Source organism: Pongo pygmaeus, chromosome 12 (genome assembly GCF_028885625.2).
Source record: "Pongo pygmaeus isolate AG05252 chromosome 12, NHGRI_mPonPyg2-v2.0_pri, whole genome shotgun sequence".
NCBI lineage: Eukaryota > Metazoa > Chordata > Mammalia > Primates > Hominidae > Pongo > Pongo pygmaeus.
In genome coordinates, this window is record NC_072385.2 from 72,559,615 (window position 1) to 72,572,678 (window position 13,064).

The following is a 13,064-nucleotide window of genomic DNA, read 5'->3' on the forward strand; positions in this document are numbered from 1 at the left end:
AGCTGGGCAGAGATTTTAACAGACTCCCTGGGCTAAGGAGCCATAAACTGGAGTTCAGAACCCTAAAGAGGAAGGCCATAGGGAACCCTCACACTTCAGATTGGGACCTTAAAAAGGGAAATATGCTAGTAGAAAGGGTGAAAAGGTTAACAGGAAATAGACTAACTCTGGGAGGAATGAAAACCAAGTTTTAAATCGGCTCAATCCTTTATTGGATTAAAGTGATTCTAGATTGTTAGTGGCCTAACATTCTGTTCAAAAGGAAAAGCCTTTAGAGAAAGATATCCTTAGGCCTCAAATCACATTAAACTGTCCATATACAATGTGCAGCTCTCATTAAAAAATAAATGGGCTTGGCTGGGCATGGTGGCTCACTCCTGTAATCCCAGCACTTTGGGAGGCCGAGGCAGGTGGGTCACTTGAATCCAAGAGTTTGAGACCAGCCTGTCCAGCATGGCGAAACCGTGTCTCTATTAAAAATATAAAAATTAGCCAGGTGTGGTGGCGAATGCCGGTAATCCCAGCTACTCAGGTGGCTGAAGCACAAGAATCACTCGAACCTGGGAGGCAGGGGTTGTAGTGAGGTGAGATTGTACCACTGCACTCCAGCCTAGGCAACAGAGCAAGACTCTGTCTTAATAACAATAATAATAATAATAATAATAATAATGACGATGATAGTGCTTATATAACAAAATTACAGGTGGATCATGAGGTCAGGAGTTCAAGACCAGCCTGGCCAAGATGGTGAAACCCCGTCTCTATTAAAAACTATAAAAAATTAGCTGGGTGCAGTGGCTGGTGCTTGTAATCCCAGCTACTCCGGAGGCTGAGGCAGGAGAATTGCTTGAACCTGGATGGCAGAGGTTGCAATGAGCTGAGATCATGCCACTGCACTCCAGCCTGGGTGACAGAGTGAGACTCTGTCTCATAAAAAAAAAAAAAAAAAAAAAAAAGAAACTTCAGACAATAAAGAGCTCCAAAGGGGATCTAGATAATAGAGTTATTATAGACTTATTAGGCAGAAACTTTAAATGACTATGTTGAATATATTCAAATAAAAAAGGCAAGATTGGGATTTTCCAGAAGAAAATAGGAACTATAATATAAAGCAGGACCAAATGAAGATTCTACAACTAAAAAAACAAAACTTGAAATTATGAACTCAATGACTGTTTTTTTTTTTTTTTTTTTTTTTGAGACAGAGTCTCACTCTGTTGCCCAGGCTGGACTGCAGTGGTGTGATCTCGGCTCACTGCAAGCTCCGCCTCCTAGGTTCACACCATTCTCCGGCCTCAGCCTCCTGAGTAGCTGGGACTACAGGCGTCCACCACCACGCCCCGCTAATTTTTTGTATTTTCAGTAGAGACGGGGTTTCACCATATTAGCCAGGATGGTCTCGATCTCCTGACCTCATGATCTGCCCGCCTCAGCCTCCCAAAGTGCTGGGATTACAGGCATGAGCCATTGCACCCGGCCTCAATGACTGGTTTAATACCGGATTAGACACAGTGAAAGAAAAATATCAGCGAACTAGGAAAGAGATGGGAAGAAAATACCCAGAATGAAGCATAAGAAACAGAAGGACAAATACAGAAAAGAGAGTAAGATACAGGGAGTATAGTGACATATGGGGTATATATGCAAGTTCAGTTAAAGGAGTAAAGTGACAATAGATAGAAACCATATTTAAAGAAATAATGGCTTAAAGTTTTCTGGAATTAATGAGAGGCATCAAAGTCAGATTCAAGTATCCCTATGAATTCCACCCAGGATAATACAAAGAAGACCACACTGAGGCCTAACAAAGCAAATTGCTGGAAACTAAATCAGAGAAAAAATATTGAAAGCAGCCAGACGAGGGGTGGGGTAAGATTCTTTTTAAAGGAGCAAAGAATAAGACAGAGATGGGGAGGGAGTGGTGGCTCATGCCTGTAATCCCAGCACTTTGGGAGACCCAGGTGGGAAGATCACTTGAGCCCAGGAGTTCAAGATCGGCCTTGGCAACATGGCAAAAACCCATCTCTACAAAAAATACAAAAATTAGTTGGGTGTTGTGGCATGTACCTGTGGTCCCAGCCACTCGGGAGGCTGAGGTGGGAGGACTCCTTGAGCCCCAGGAGGCGAAAGCTGCAGTGAGGTGTGATTGCGTCACCACACTCTAGCCTGGTGACAGAGTGAAACTTATTTCAAAACAAACAAACAAACAAAACAAAAGACAGAGATGGCCAAAAAGTCAGAAAGCTGACAAAAAAAAAAGGAAGTTTGGAAAAACTTAGGTCCCTTGATGACAATGTTGAGAAGGCAGATCTCTAGACTTCTTGCTAACTAAACAATAAATGTCTTTATAGTCCAAATCACAGTAAGTCAGACACTTACTTATAGTAGACACTATTCCGGATATAATGCTTAACAGAAGAAGAGACAGTAAAGACTAGTGTTCAAACAAAACTTAAAATAATATTTAAAGGTATAATTGGTGAGAATTTTCCTGAACTAAAAAAAGAAATGAATCCTCAGACTGAATACTGTGGGTACTAAGCAGGAAGAAAAAAAAAGTGTGTGTGTATGTGTGTGTGTGTGTATTCCTACCTGGATACAATATAATAAAGCGTGTGTGTGTGTGTGTGTGTGTGTGTGTATTCCTCCCTGGATACAATATAATAAAGCGTGTGTGTGTGTGTGTGTGTATTCCTCCCTGGATACAATATAATAAAGCATGTGTGTGTGTGTGTGTGTGTGTGTGTGTGTGTGTGTGTGTGCACGCGCACGCGCGCGCGCGCATTCCTCCCTGGATACAATATAATAAAGCTAGAGGACCAACCATATCAAGGCTACTAAGTAAAGAAATGATTTAGGCCAGGTGAGGTGGCTCATGCCTGTAATCCCAGCATTTTGGGAGGCTGAGGTGAGAGGATTGCTTGAGCCCAGGAGTTCGAGACCAGCCTGGGCAACAAGGCAAAACCTCATCTCTACTAAAAATATAAAAATTAGTTGGGCATGGTGGCATGCACCTGTAGTCCCAGCTACTCAGGAGGCTGACGCAGGAGGACCACTTAATCTCAGGATGTAGAAGCTGCAGTGAGCCATGACTGCACTACTGCACTCCAGCCTGGGTGGCAGAGTGAGACACTGTCTAAAAAAAAAAAAAAAAAATTAGACTCAACAGAAAAATTTATCTAGCTATAAAACGTTGATACAAAGTACTATTCTGGTACAGAATAGTACAAAGAAAGTACAAAGAAAGAAAATTTCAATTTCACCTAGCAACATGTATGCAACAGTCTTACAATATTAGAATAGAATTCTTTTTCTTTTTGGAGACAGGGTCTTGCTATGTCACCCAGGCTGGAGTGCAGTGGTATGATGACAGCTCACTGCAGCCTTGAACTCCTGGACTCAAAGGGATCCTCCCACCTCAGCCTCCCTAGTAGCTAGGACTACAGGTACACACCACTACACCTAGCCAATTTTAAAATTTTCTATAGAGATAGTCTTGCTACGTTGCTCAGGCTAGTCTTGAACTTCCGGCCTCAAGCAATCCTCCTGCCCTGGCCTTCCAAAATGCTGGGACTACCAATGTGAACCACTCCAACTGGCCTAGAATAGAATTTGGAATTGCATATCAGAAAAAAATCAAGACTAATCAGAGTTCATTTAGAAATGCAAGGATGGTTCAACAATAGAAGGTTAATTGATACAATAAACAATGTTTTCTCTAATCTTGTCTTCTCACTTTATTTCATCAATTTGATCTTCAATTACTGATATCCTTTCTTCCACTTGATCAAATCAGCTATTGAAGCTTGTGCGTGCATCACGAAGTTCTTGTGCCATGATTTTCAGCTCCATCAGTCATTTAAGGTCTTCTCTATACTGTTTATTCTAGTTAGCGATTCATCTAACCTTTTTTCAAGGTTTTTAGTTTCTTTGCGATGGGTTAGAACATGCTCCTTTAGCTCGGAGAAGTTTGTTATTGCCGACCTTCTGAAGCCTACTTCTGTCAACTCGTCAAAGTCATTCTCTGTCCAGCTTTGTTCCGCTGCTGGCAAGGAGCTGCGATCCTTTGGAGATGAGGTGCTCTGATTTTTAGAATTTTCAGCTTTTCTGCTCTGGTTTCTCCCCATCTTTGTGGTTTTATCTACCTTTGGTCTTTGATGTTGGTAACCTACAAATGGGGTTTTGGTGTGGATGTCCTTTTTGTTGATGTTGAAGCTATTCCTTTCTGTTTACTAGTTTTCCTTCTAACAGTCACGTCCCTCAGCTGCAGGTCTGTTGGAGTTTGCTGCAGGTCCACTCCAGACCCTGTTTGCCTGGGTATCACCAGCAGAGGCTACAGAACAGCAAATATTGCTGCCTGATCCTTCCTCTGGAAGCTTTGTCCCAGAGGGACATCTGCCTGTTTGAGGTGTCTGTCGGCCCCTACTGGGAGGTGTTTCCCAGTCAGGCTACACGGGGGTCAGGGACCCACTTGAGGAGGCCGTCTGTCCGTTCTCAGAGCTCAAACACCGTGCTGGGAGAACCACTGCTCTCTTCAGAGCTGTCAGACAGGGACGTTTAAGTCCACAGAAGTTTCTGCTGCCTTTTGTTCAGCTATGCCCTACCCACAGAAGTGAAGCCTATAGAGGCAGTAGGCCTTGCTGAGCTGCAGTGGACTCCTCCCAGTTCGAGCTTCCCGGCGGCTCTGTTCACCTACTCAAGCCTCAGCAATGGCGGACGCCCCTCCCCCTGCCAAGCTGCTGCCTCGCAGGTTGATCTCAGACTGCTGTGCTAGCACTGAGCAAGGCTCCGTGGGCATGGGACCCACCAAGCCAGGTATGGGAGAGAATCTCCTGGTCTGCTGGTTGTTAAGACTGTGGGAAAAGCCCAGTATTTGGGCGGACGTGTCCTGTTTTTCCAGGTATAGTCTGTCACGGCATCCCTTGGTTAGGAAAGGGAAATCCCCGATCCCTTGCGCTTCCTGGGTGAGGCAATGCCCTGCCTTGCTTCGGCTCACCCTCCATGGGGTGCACCCAGTGTCCAACCAGTCCCAGTGAGATGAACAAGGTACCGCAGCTGGAAATGCAGAAATCACTCATCCTGTGCGTCAATCATGCTGGGAGCTGCAGACCAGAGCTGTTCCTATTCCCACATTTTCATATTAAAGCAAAAATACATACAATGGTCTCAACAGATGCAGAAAAGCCATTCATAAAATTTAATATTTCTTCACGATAAAAATCTGAGCAAGGTAAGGGCTGGGCATAGTGGCTCACACCTGTAATCTCAGCACTTTGGGAGGCCTAGGTGGGCAGATCACCTGAGATCAGGAGTTCGAGACCAGCCTGGCCAACATAGTGAAACCCCATCTCTACTAAAAATACAAAAATTAGCTGGGCGGAGTGGCACACGCCTGTAGTTCAACTGTCCGGTAGACTGAGGCAGGAGAATCACTTGAACCCAGGAGGCAGAGGCTGCTATGAGCAGAGATTCTGTCTCTGCACTCCAGCCTGGGAGACACAGTGAGACTCCATCTCAAACAAAAATAATAATAAAATAAAAATAAAATAAAATAAATCTGAGCAAGGCAGAGAGAGAGAATTTTGACAAGATATCTATCAAAAACAAAAAGCAAACTTCACATTTAACAGTAAAACTTCAGAAGCACTCCAATGGAAGTCGGGACCAATACAAGGATGCTAGCTTATCTGTAAATGACAGAACTGGCTACACAAAACTAAAGAGAATTTCAACCAAACCATCAGAACTAATTAAGAGTTTGATAAATATTATGCTGTACATAATATTTACATTAAAAAAATCAATAGCATTCTGCCATACCAGTTAATAACCAACTGGAAAATGTAAAAGGAAAAAAGAAAGCCCATTTGCAACTACTACAGCAAAAATAATCTAGGAATAAAAAATAAAATATGGAAAAAAATTTCATGGAGATAATTATAAGTTTTTTGTTGTTGTTGTTTGAGATGGAGTCTCCCTCTGTTGCCCATGCTGCAGTGCAGTGGCGTGATCTTGGCTCACTGCCAAGATCCGTCTCCTGGGTTCACGCCATTCTCCTGCCTCAGCCTCCTGATTAGCTGGGACTACAGGCGCCCACCACCACACCCAGCTAATTTTTTTTAGTATTTTTAGTAGAGACAGGGTTTCACCGAGTTAGCCAGGATGGTCTCGATCTCCTGACCTCGTGATCTGCCCACCTCAGCCTCCCAAAGCGGATAATTATAAGATATTTAAGGCAAAAAGATAAAATTCTCACCAATTGTAGCTTATACAATATTCATGGAGTAAAAACTTACTTGATCCATAAATTCAGCTCAGTTCCAATAAAAATCCCAGTAAGTCTTTTTATAAAGGACTAAGTGTAACAAGGGCAATTACAAAGAACAGCAATGTGTGGAAACTCTTGACATATTACATATCAAGACTTATAAAATTCTGTAATTAAGATAGTGTGGTGCTAGTAGAAAGTCAGAAAGTGCCCAAAACAGAACTACATATTTAGGAAACCTTGATATGACATAGATGGCATTATAAACTAAGAATGGACTACTCAATAAATGGTGCTGGGACAATTAGTTACCTATATGGAAAAAAAATTAGATTTTTATACAAAGTCAGTTCCATGTGGATTAAATATGTAAATGAGAAATCCAGAAGATTTAAAAGAAAACATACAGAAAAACTGTCCTGATCTAGGTAGACAGGATTTCTTAACCAAGACAAAAAGCATAAACAATAAAATATGACAATTTTGGCTATATTAAAATCAAAAACATCAGTACAAAAAATTGAACATAAAGAAGAGAACCTACACAGTGAAAAATATTAGCAAAATGTAGTAACAAAAAAGGATTAGTTTAACAATACTCTTACAAATTGGTAAGCAAAGATAAAGCCAATAGAAAATTGGGCAACAGAAAAAACAAAGACACAAAAAATAATATATAAATAGTAACATGTAATTAGATATAAAATATATATTATTGTTACATTGTTAAGTTTTAGATATAAAATGCATATAAATAGCACAAACCTAAGTACTAAAATATAAAAACATTACTGGGTATGCGAAAAACCAAATAAGGACAATAGTCACCACTAGAAAGAAGAATGGGAGAGTTTAACTGTCTTTTATTTTGAAAAATTCGACATAAATCTGGCAAATGTTCACATTGTTTAAAGTTGAGTAGAGAATACACAGGTATTATCTTACTCTCTACTGGTCTCCGTGTTTAAAATATTTCATGATAAAGTGGGAAAATGGTTAATTTTACATAAAAAGAACTTTAACAGATGCAAAAAATAAAACCTCTCTCATTCGACAAGCAGTCTAAATGGGGAAAAAAAGAACCCACTCAAAAAAACGGTAGCAGATAATGTCACCGTGGCTTACCAGCCTAATTAAATTTATTACTTGTTACGTATATACCCTTATTAAACTAAGTAGTTACTGTGTTAAAGCATTTTAGTGTTTAAATAAAAGATTTCAGAACACAGCAGAAATACATTCCAATATGTTGGGGTTTTTACGCTCAGGAAAACCTACAATAGTAGGTGATTTGACATTTGAGTCACACGTATCTGAATTAAGATGTCCAGCACTACCAAACAAAAGCCACACGAGGCCACGAAACACTCCCAACTCTGCATGTTTTAGCCTTTTTAAAGTCCTAGAAACCAACTGATACTGATTAAAAACCAAACAAAAAACTACAGGCCTCAGAAAAATACACTATTTTGCACACAAAGGACATCCATAGGCCTCAGATCTAGAACTCCTGCTTTAAAGTTGCTTCTCCAATCTCGATCCGAAACATTGGCTGAGTTTTGCTGGAAAAGAATGCAAAGTGTACGGGGCTTGAGTTCCAGTTGCGTAAAACCTTTCGGGCTTTCAGCAACTTCTCGAGAGGTTAACACCTTTAAGGAGAGACTTTGCTCCCTGTCGATGCCGTGGCTGGACAAATGCCGCTCTCAACTGCTACAGACCAAAGTCTACGCTTTAAAGATAGAGAAGCCATTCTGTCAAAGTGAAAACAGAAGCGGTAGGTAGGAAGCCGCCCCCCTTTCTTTCAAGCACAGAGACCCAGAGAGACGCCCAGGAGCTCCCGAAAAAAACGTTGCTGATTAGAGCTGCCGGGTCAGAAACAGCTGTGAGACACTGAAGTCCCCACTGGTAAGCGCCCCAGCTCCACCTCGGCCCCTACCCCCAAGGTTGGGTATTGGTTAAAGGGGGGAAGGGAATACCTCCCCTAATAACCGCTACAACCGCCTCCTGCCAAGTCCCCGCTCGGGCCCACCAAACTCACAGCCTGAAGAATCCCACACTCACTGGAAAGTGGGGCCCGGTCCTGGTCCCGGTCCGGCTCCCGGAATTCGGCGGGTCTCCCAGGGTTTTGGGGGAGGTGGCGGCTGGGACGCCATCTCCTCCGTCTCCGATCGGCTCCAGCTCCTAGCCCGGACGGTCCAGGCCCGCGTAGACCAGCACCTCGAGCGCAAGGCACAACGGGCAGAACACCGAGCCGTCCACCCCGCCCAACCCTGCAGTCAGGACAAGCCTTCAGTTACATTGCCCGCTGAATCCATACAGCAGGAGGATGCCACTAATTTGTAGGAAGAAACACGCTCTTTGTATTTGCCCCAGAAAGAGCTACCGTTCTAAACCTCAGGGTAAAGTCTCATCGATATTTCTGGTAGCGGCTACGACTCCCTAGACGTCGGAGTCCCACCGAGGCTTTTCTAGGAGTGGACCAGTCGGGCTGGGAGTAAAGCCCCACGCACTCCTTCGCTCGTGGGGGAGGTGGGGTGAGGTGGCAAACCAGGCAGTTTTTCGGATTTCCTCTACAAACAAGAAGGGAGAAGCTCACTTAGTCCTAGCGAGAGCGGGCTGGTACTTTCGTTCTAAAGCCCACGTTTCCTCGGGGAACAGAATTGCTAGACGCAATAGGTGCGTTGTCTTTAGTCTTCCCTGTTCCCTTCGAGGGCCGGAAGGGGTTAAATCTCAGGCTCCGGCGTCTGGGGAGAAGGTGAGGCGGTAGGTAAGAGGTGAAGGAGTGCAGACTGGGTGCAAAAGAGGTGTGGCGGGAGAGAGGTCGTTTCTCTCCTGCTGGAGCGGCTTTGTTAGCAAAGGACGGGTGAGTGGGAAGTTTGTTGCACCTGATCGAAGGGGGAAGGGCTTGCTTGGCCAAAACTGAGGCTTGAGGTTAGATCTCGGGATGAACTTTTCAAGAGTCCACAGTAGATTCCATAGCTGAATGTTTCAGAAGCCCAGTGAAGTGTGATCATCTCTTTCTCCGTGAATCCACACCCCCAGCCCCACGCCGCGTTACGAATGACACCCTTCGGTAGGGAAATGAGTTTTAAAAGATCTTAGAATATGAGACTTAGTCTGGTCATTTCGGTAGTTTTTCTTATACCCCGCCCCTTTTCTCATTTTCGATGACTGGTTTTTGTAATCGTCCAAGAGGTGAAAATAAAGTCCTTCCTCTCCTCCAGTAAGCCAGAGACTGGGCTAGTTATCCTTGGTTTGGGGAGGAGAGATTCAGTCCTCCTAAGGAGCCTGACACATGAAAGGCGGCTTTGTAGCAACTTGTTACAGAGTTATTTCTATAAAACAAACACATAAACGAAAAGCAAACATCTTGAGGATAACCAACACTGGAAAACTTACATTGTGGAATGCCTTTCTCAGGGCTTGCTTTCAAACATAATAAATCTAATATGGACAACCGATTTCTGATATCTTGTGAAATCCTGCCATTTCATTACCTCACAATGAAAAAACCAAATTTAAGACGTAATGTATTTTCTCCTTTTAATGTTAACTTTCTTGAGAAGTTGATAGATTGTTGGTAGGTGAAAATGATGTTGAGGTTTGTAAATTCATAGCTCGTTTATTAACATACATTCAAAAGAGGTCTTTTTGGGGTCTATTTTTAGACCTCTTCAAATTACTCAGGACTGGAAGTTTTGTAATTCTCATCAATCAGGTTTGGGAACTTCTCAGAGCCAGGAGATTGTAATATGTCATTTATTCACTTTGCATGATACCTTTGTTCTTGTGAACTTAGTGGAAAAATAAACATTGTCTTATAGCCATGGAAAATAAAATAAATTTTAATATAGCTATTTAAATATCGAGGGAAATCTTCATTAAGTGTCCTTTTAAAGTGCTTATTGATTTATTGGAAGAGGGTGTATTTGTGTCTCTTTTTGAGTTAAATGTTACTTCTGAATTAAGTAAAATTCTTGACCTTAACCAATGGAGAAAAAATAACTTAGAATAACAGGTGAAACAGAAACAGTTTCTCTGTGTAGGTAGTCAGAGATGCATTGTAAATACTTATATTCAGCCCCTCACAGCATCCGATCTCTTCTCTGCATCAAAGTAGATTAAATGGGCTGGGAAAAGGGATACAGATCACTAGTAAATAGTAATGACTTGACCTTGACCACACAGATCTTATTTATTTATTTATTTATTGAGATGGAGTCTCGCTCTTTTGCCCAGACTGGAGTACAGTGGCGTGATCTTGGCTCTCTGCAACCTCTGCCTCTTGGGTTCGGGCCATTCTCCTGCCTCAGCCTCCCAAGTAGCTGGGACTACAGGTGCGTGCCACCATGCCTGGCTAATTTTTGGTATTTTTAGTAGAGATGGGATTTCATCGTGTTAGCCAGGATGGTCTCGATCTCCTGACCTCATGATCCTCCTGCCTCAGCCTCCCAAAGTGCTGGGCTTACTGCAAACTCCGCCTACTGGGTTCAAGTGATTCTCCTGCCTCAACCTCCCGAGTAGCAGGGATTACAGGTGCGCACCTCCACACCTGGCTAATTTTTGTATTTTAGTAGAGATGGAGTTTTACCATGTTGGCCAGGCTGGTCTTGAACTCCAGACCTCAAGTGATACGCCTGCCTCACCCTCCCAAAGTGCTGGGATTACAGGTGTGAGCCACTGGGCCTGGCCAGATCTTCATTATTTAGAGGCTGTTTTCCACATATTCTGTTTTCTTTCTTGAAAATACCCTGGAGCCCAAATTTACTTAGGCAACCCTAACTATGCGTTTCTCAATTCTGGTGTTTCAAAGTTGTTACCTTGTCAGCTTGTATAGTGTGCCCATACAAGCCTGATTTTCTTCCCCCTGCTGACTCACATATTCCCCTGAATTAGAATTTAGCCAGAAGCAATCTGTTTTTAGTATTCCTGGCTGCTGAACTGGCTTTTCTGGTGAAGAGTTCTATGTAACTATATACCTGTCTTCCTCATTATTTTGTGCAAGAATCTTGGTAAGTGGCCCCAAACATTTAGCAACTTGCAAGTAAGTAGGAAGTTTTAGAGGTTTAGAAAACGCAGACTAGAAGAATCACATCTTTATACTAAGCTGTTGGGAAGAGCTTCACCCTTCCACAAATTTTAAGCAAGTTCATTTGAATTATGAAACTGCACAAATTAAAATATGCCACTGTCTTTCATCTGTGTGACCACAGTTATAGCATGCCATACAATTCCCATGCAATGATTATTTTCTAAAATATGGGCAGTTGATCATTTTAAGGTAATATGAACTGTTTCACTAATTAGAAGATCTAGTTTTGCTGAACAAATTAGGTTGTTTGAATTTTTAGTACCCCCTCCTTCCTGGTAACAGGAGACAGATTTGCCTTCATTCTCTATATAGTATTTTTTTTGAGTTTATTTAAATTGCAAAAATTGGCAATTTAAGCAAACAGTTGCTCTCAAATATTTTGTACTTAATTTGTTTTTGTTGAAGGTTTTTTTGTTTGTTTGTTTGTTTGAGATGGAATTTCGCTCTTATTGCCCAGGCTGGAGTGAAGTAGCACGATCTCGGCTCACTGCAACCTCCGCCTCCCGGGGTTCAAGTGACTCTCTTGTCTCAGCCTCCTGAGTGGCTGGGATTACAGGCGCATGCCAACACGCCTGGCTAATAGTTTTTTGTATTTTTAGTAGAGATGGGGTTTTACCATGTTGGCCAGGCTGGTCTCAAACTCCTGATGTCAGGTGATCCGCCCGCCTCGGCTTCCCAAAGTGCTGGGATTACAGGTGTGAGCCACTGCGCCTGGACTTTTGTTGGAGGTTTTACTCATGAAAGGGGCATATTTTAATTTTGTTAACAGGTGGTTGCCATTTAGTCATATAATCAAAGTAAAGTTGATGTCTTTAGACCTGCTGATCAACTTTGTTGTTGTTGTTGTTTGTTTGTTTGTATTTTTGAGACAGCATCTCACTCTGTTGCCCAGGCTGGAGTGCAGGCACCAGCCACCACACCCAACTAATTTTTGTATTTTTAGTAGAGACGAGGTTTCACCATGTTGGTCAGGCTGGTCTCGAACTCCTGACCTAAAGTGATCTGCCCACCTCAGCCTCCCAAAGTGCTAGGATTACAGATGTGAGCCACTGCACCCGGCCTCAATTTGTTTTAAATAGTTGGCTGCTAAACTATCATTAAGGGTAGTCAAGTATTATATAAGGTAGACTGATCGGATTTTTTTGTCTAGTCTGAATGCCAAGGCCCTTAGCCACCTAGAGGTTTTCTGAAAATCACTGACATGAGGCAAATTGATTAATGGGAGAAAAGGCATACAGGTTTATGTAATGTGTATACACAGGAGCCTTCAGAATGAAGACATAACTGGGGAAATTGTCCATTTTTATGCTTAGGTTCATCAAAGTATGGACGGCACATAGAAATATGATTGAACAAAAAGGGTAATCGACTGAGTGGGGAAACCCAGCAAGCCTGTCTAGGTTCTTCTTGGCCTCTCAGAGCATGCATTCTTTCCTTCTGGGTGTGAGGCAGGACCTGCCATGGAATGGGGAGTCTTATGATCTACAGTCAGACAAGAGAGGTTAGATAATTTCTTCGTCTTTTTTTTTTTTTTTTCTGTTTCTTTTTAGAGACAAGGTCTTGCTCTGTCACCCAGGTTGGAGTACAGTGGCATAATCTTGATTCACTACAACCTCTACCTCTTGGGCTCAATCGATCCTCCCACCTCAGTCTTCTGAGTAGCTGGGAATACATGTGTGAACCACCATGCCCAGCTAATTTTTC

The 13,064-nt window shown here is 42.6% G+C and overlaps 2 protein-coding genes across 19 annotated transcripts in view; one reads left to right on the forward strand and one right to left on the reverse strand.

Moving 5' to 3' along the window:
* The window catches only part of PEX13 (peroxisomal biogenesis factor 13), a 31,947-nt gene extending 23,050 nt beyond the window's left edge, over positions 1 to 8,897 (reverse strand). The window contains exon 1 of one of the 2 annotated variants that reach the window (XM_054475076.2): positions 8,330 to 8,897. In XM_054475076.2, coding sequence (XP_054331051.1) covers positions 8,330 to 8,421 — 92 coding nt within the window. In that variant the 5' untranslated portion in view covers positions 8,422 to 8,897. Of the gene's footprint in view, positions 1 to 8,306 lie in introns of both variants that reach the window. The other variant, XM_054475077.2, reaches the window with a different exon arrangement.
* The window catches only part of PUS10 (pseudouridine synthase 10), a 127,078-nt gene that overhangs the window by 40,435 nt on the left and 73,579 nt on the right, over positions 1 to 13,064 (forward strand). Inside the window, exons 1-2 of one of the 17 annotated variants that reach the window (XM_063648701.1) lie at positions 8,740 to 8,944; positions 10,508 to 10,605. The exons of 1 other annotated variant lie outside the window; for it this stretch is intronic. The gene's annotated coding sequence lies outside the window, so the exon portion shown is untranslated. Of the gene's footprint in view, positions 1 to 7,728; positions 8,174 to 8,729; positions 9,342 to 10,500; positions 10,606 to 12,673; positions 12,862 to 13,064 lie in introns of those variants that run through there. 15 more of the 17 variants (XM_063648707.1, XM_063648703.1, XM_063648706.1 and 12 more) reach the window with 15 other exon arrangements.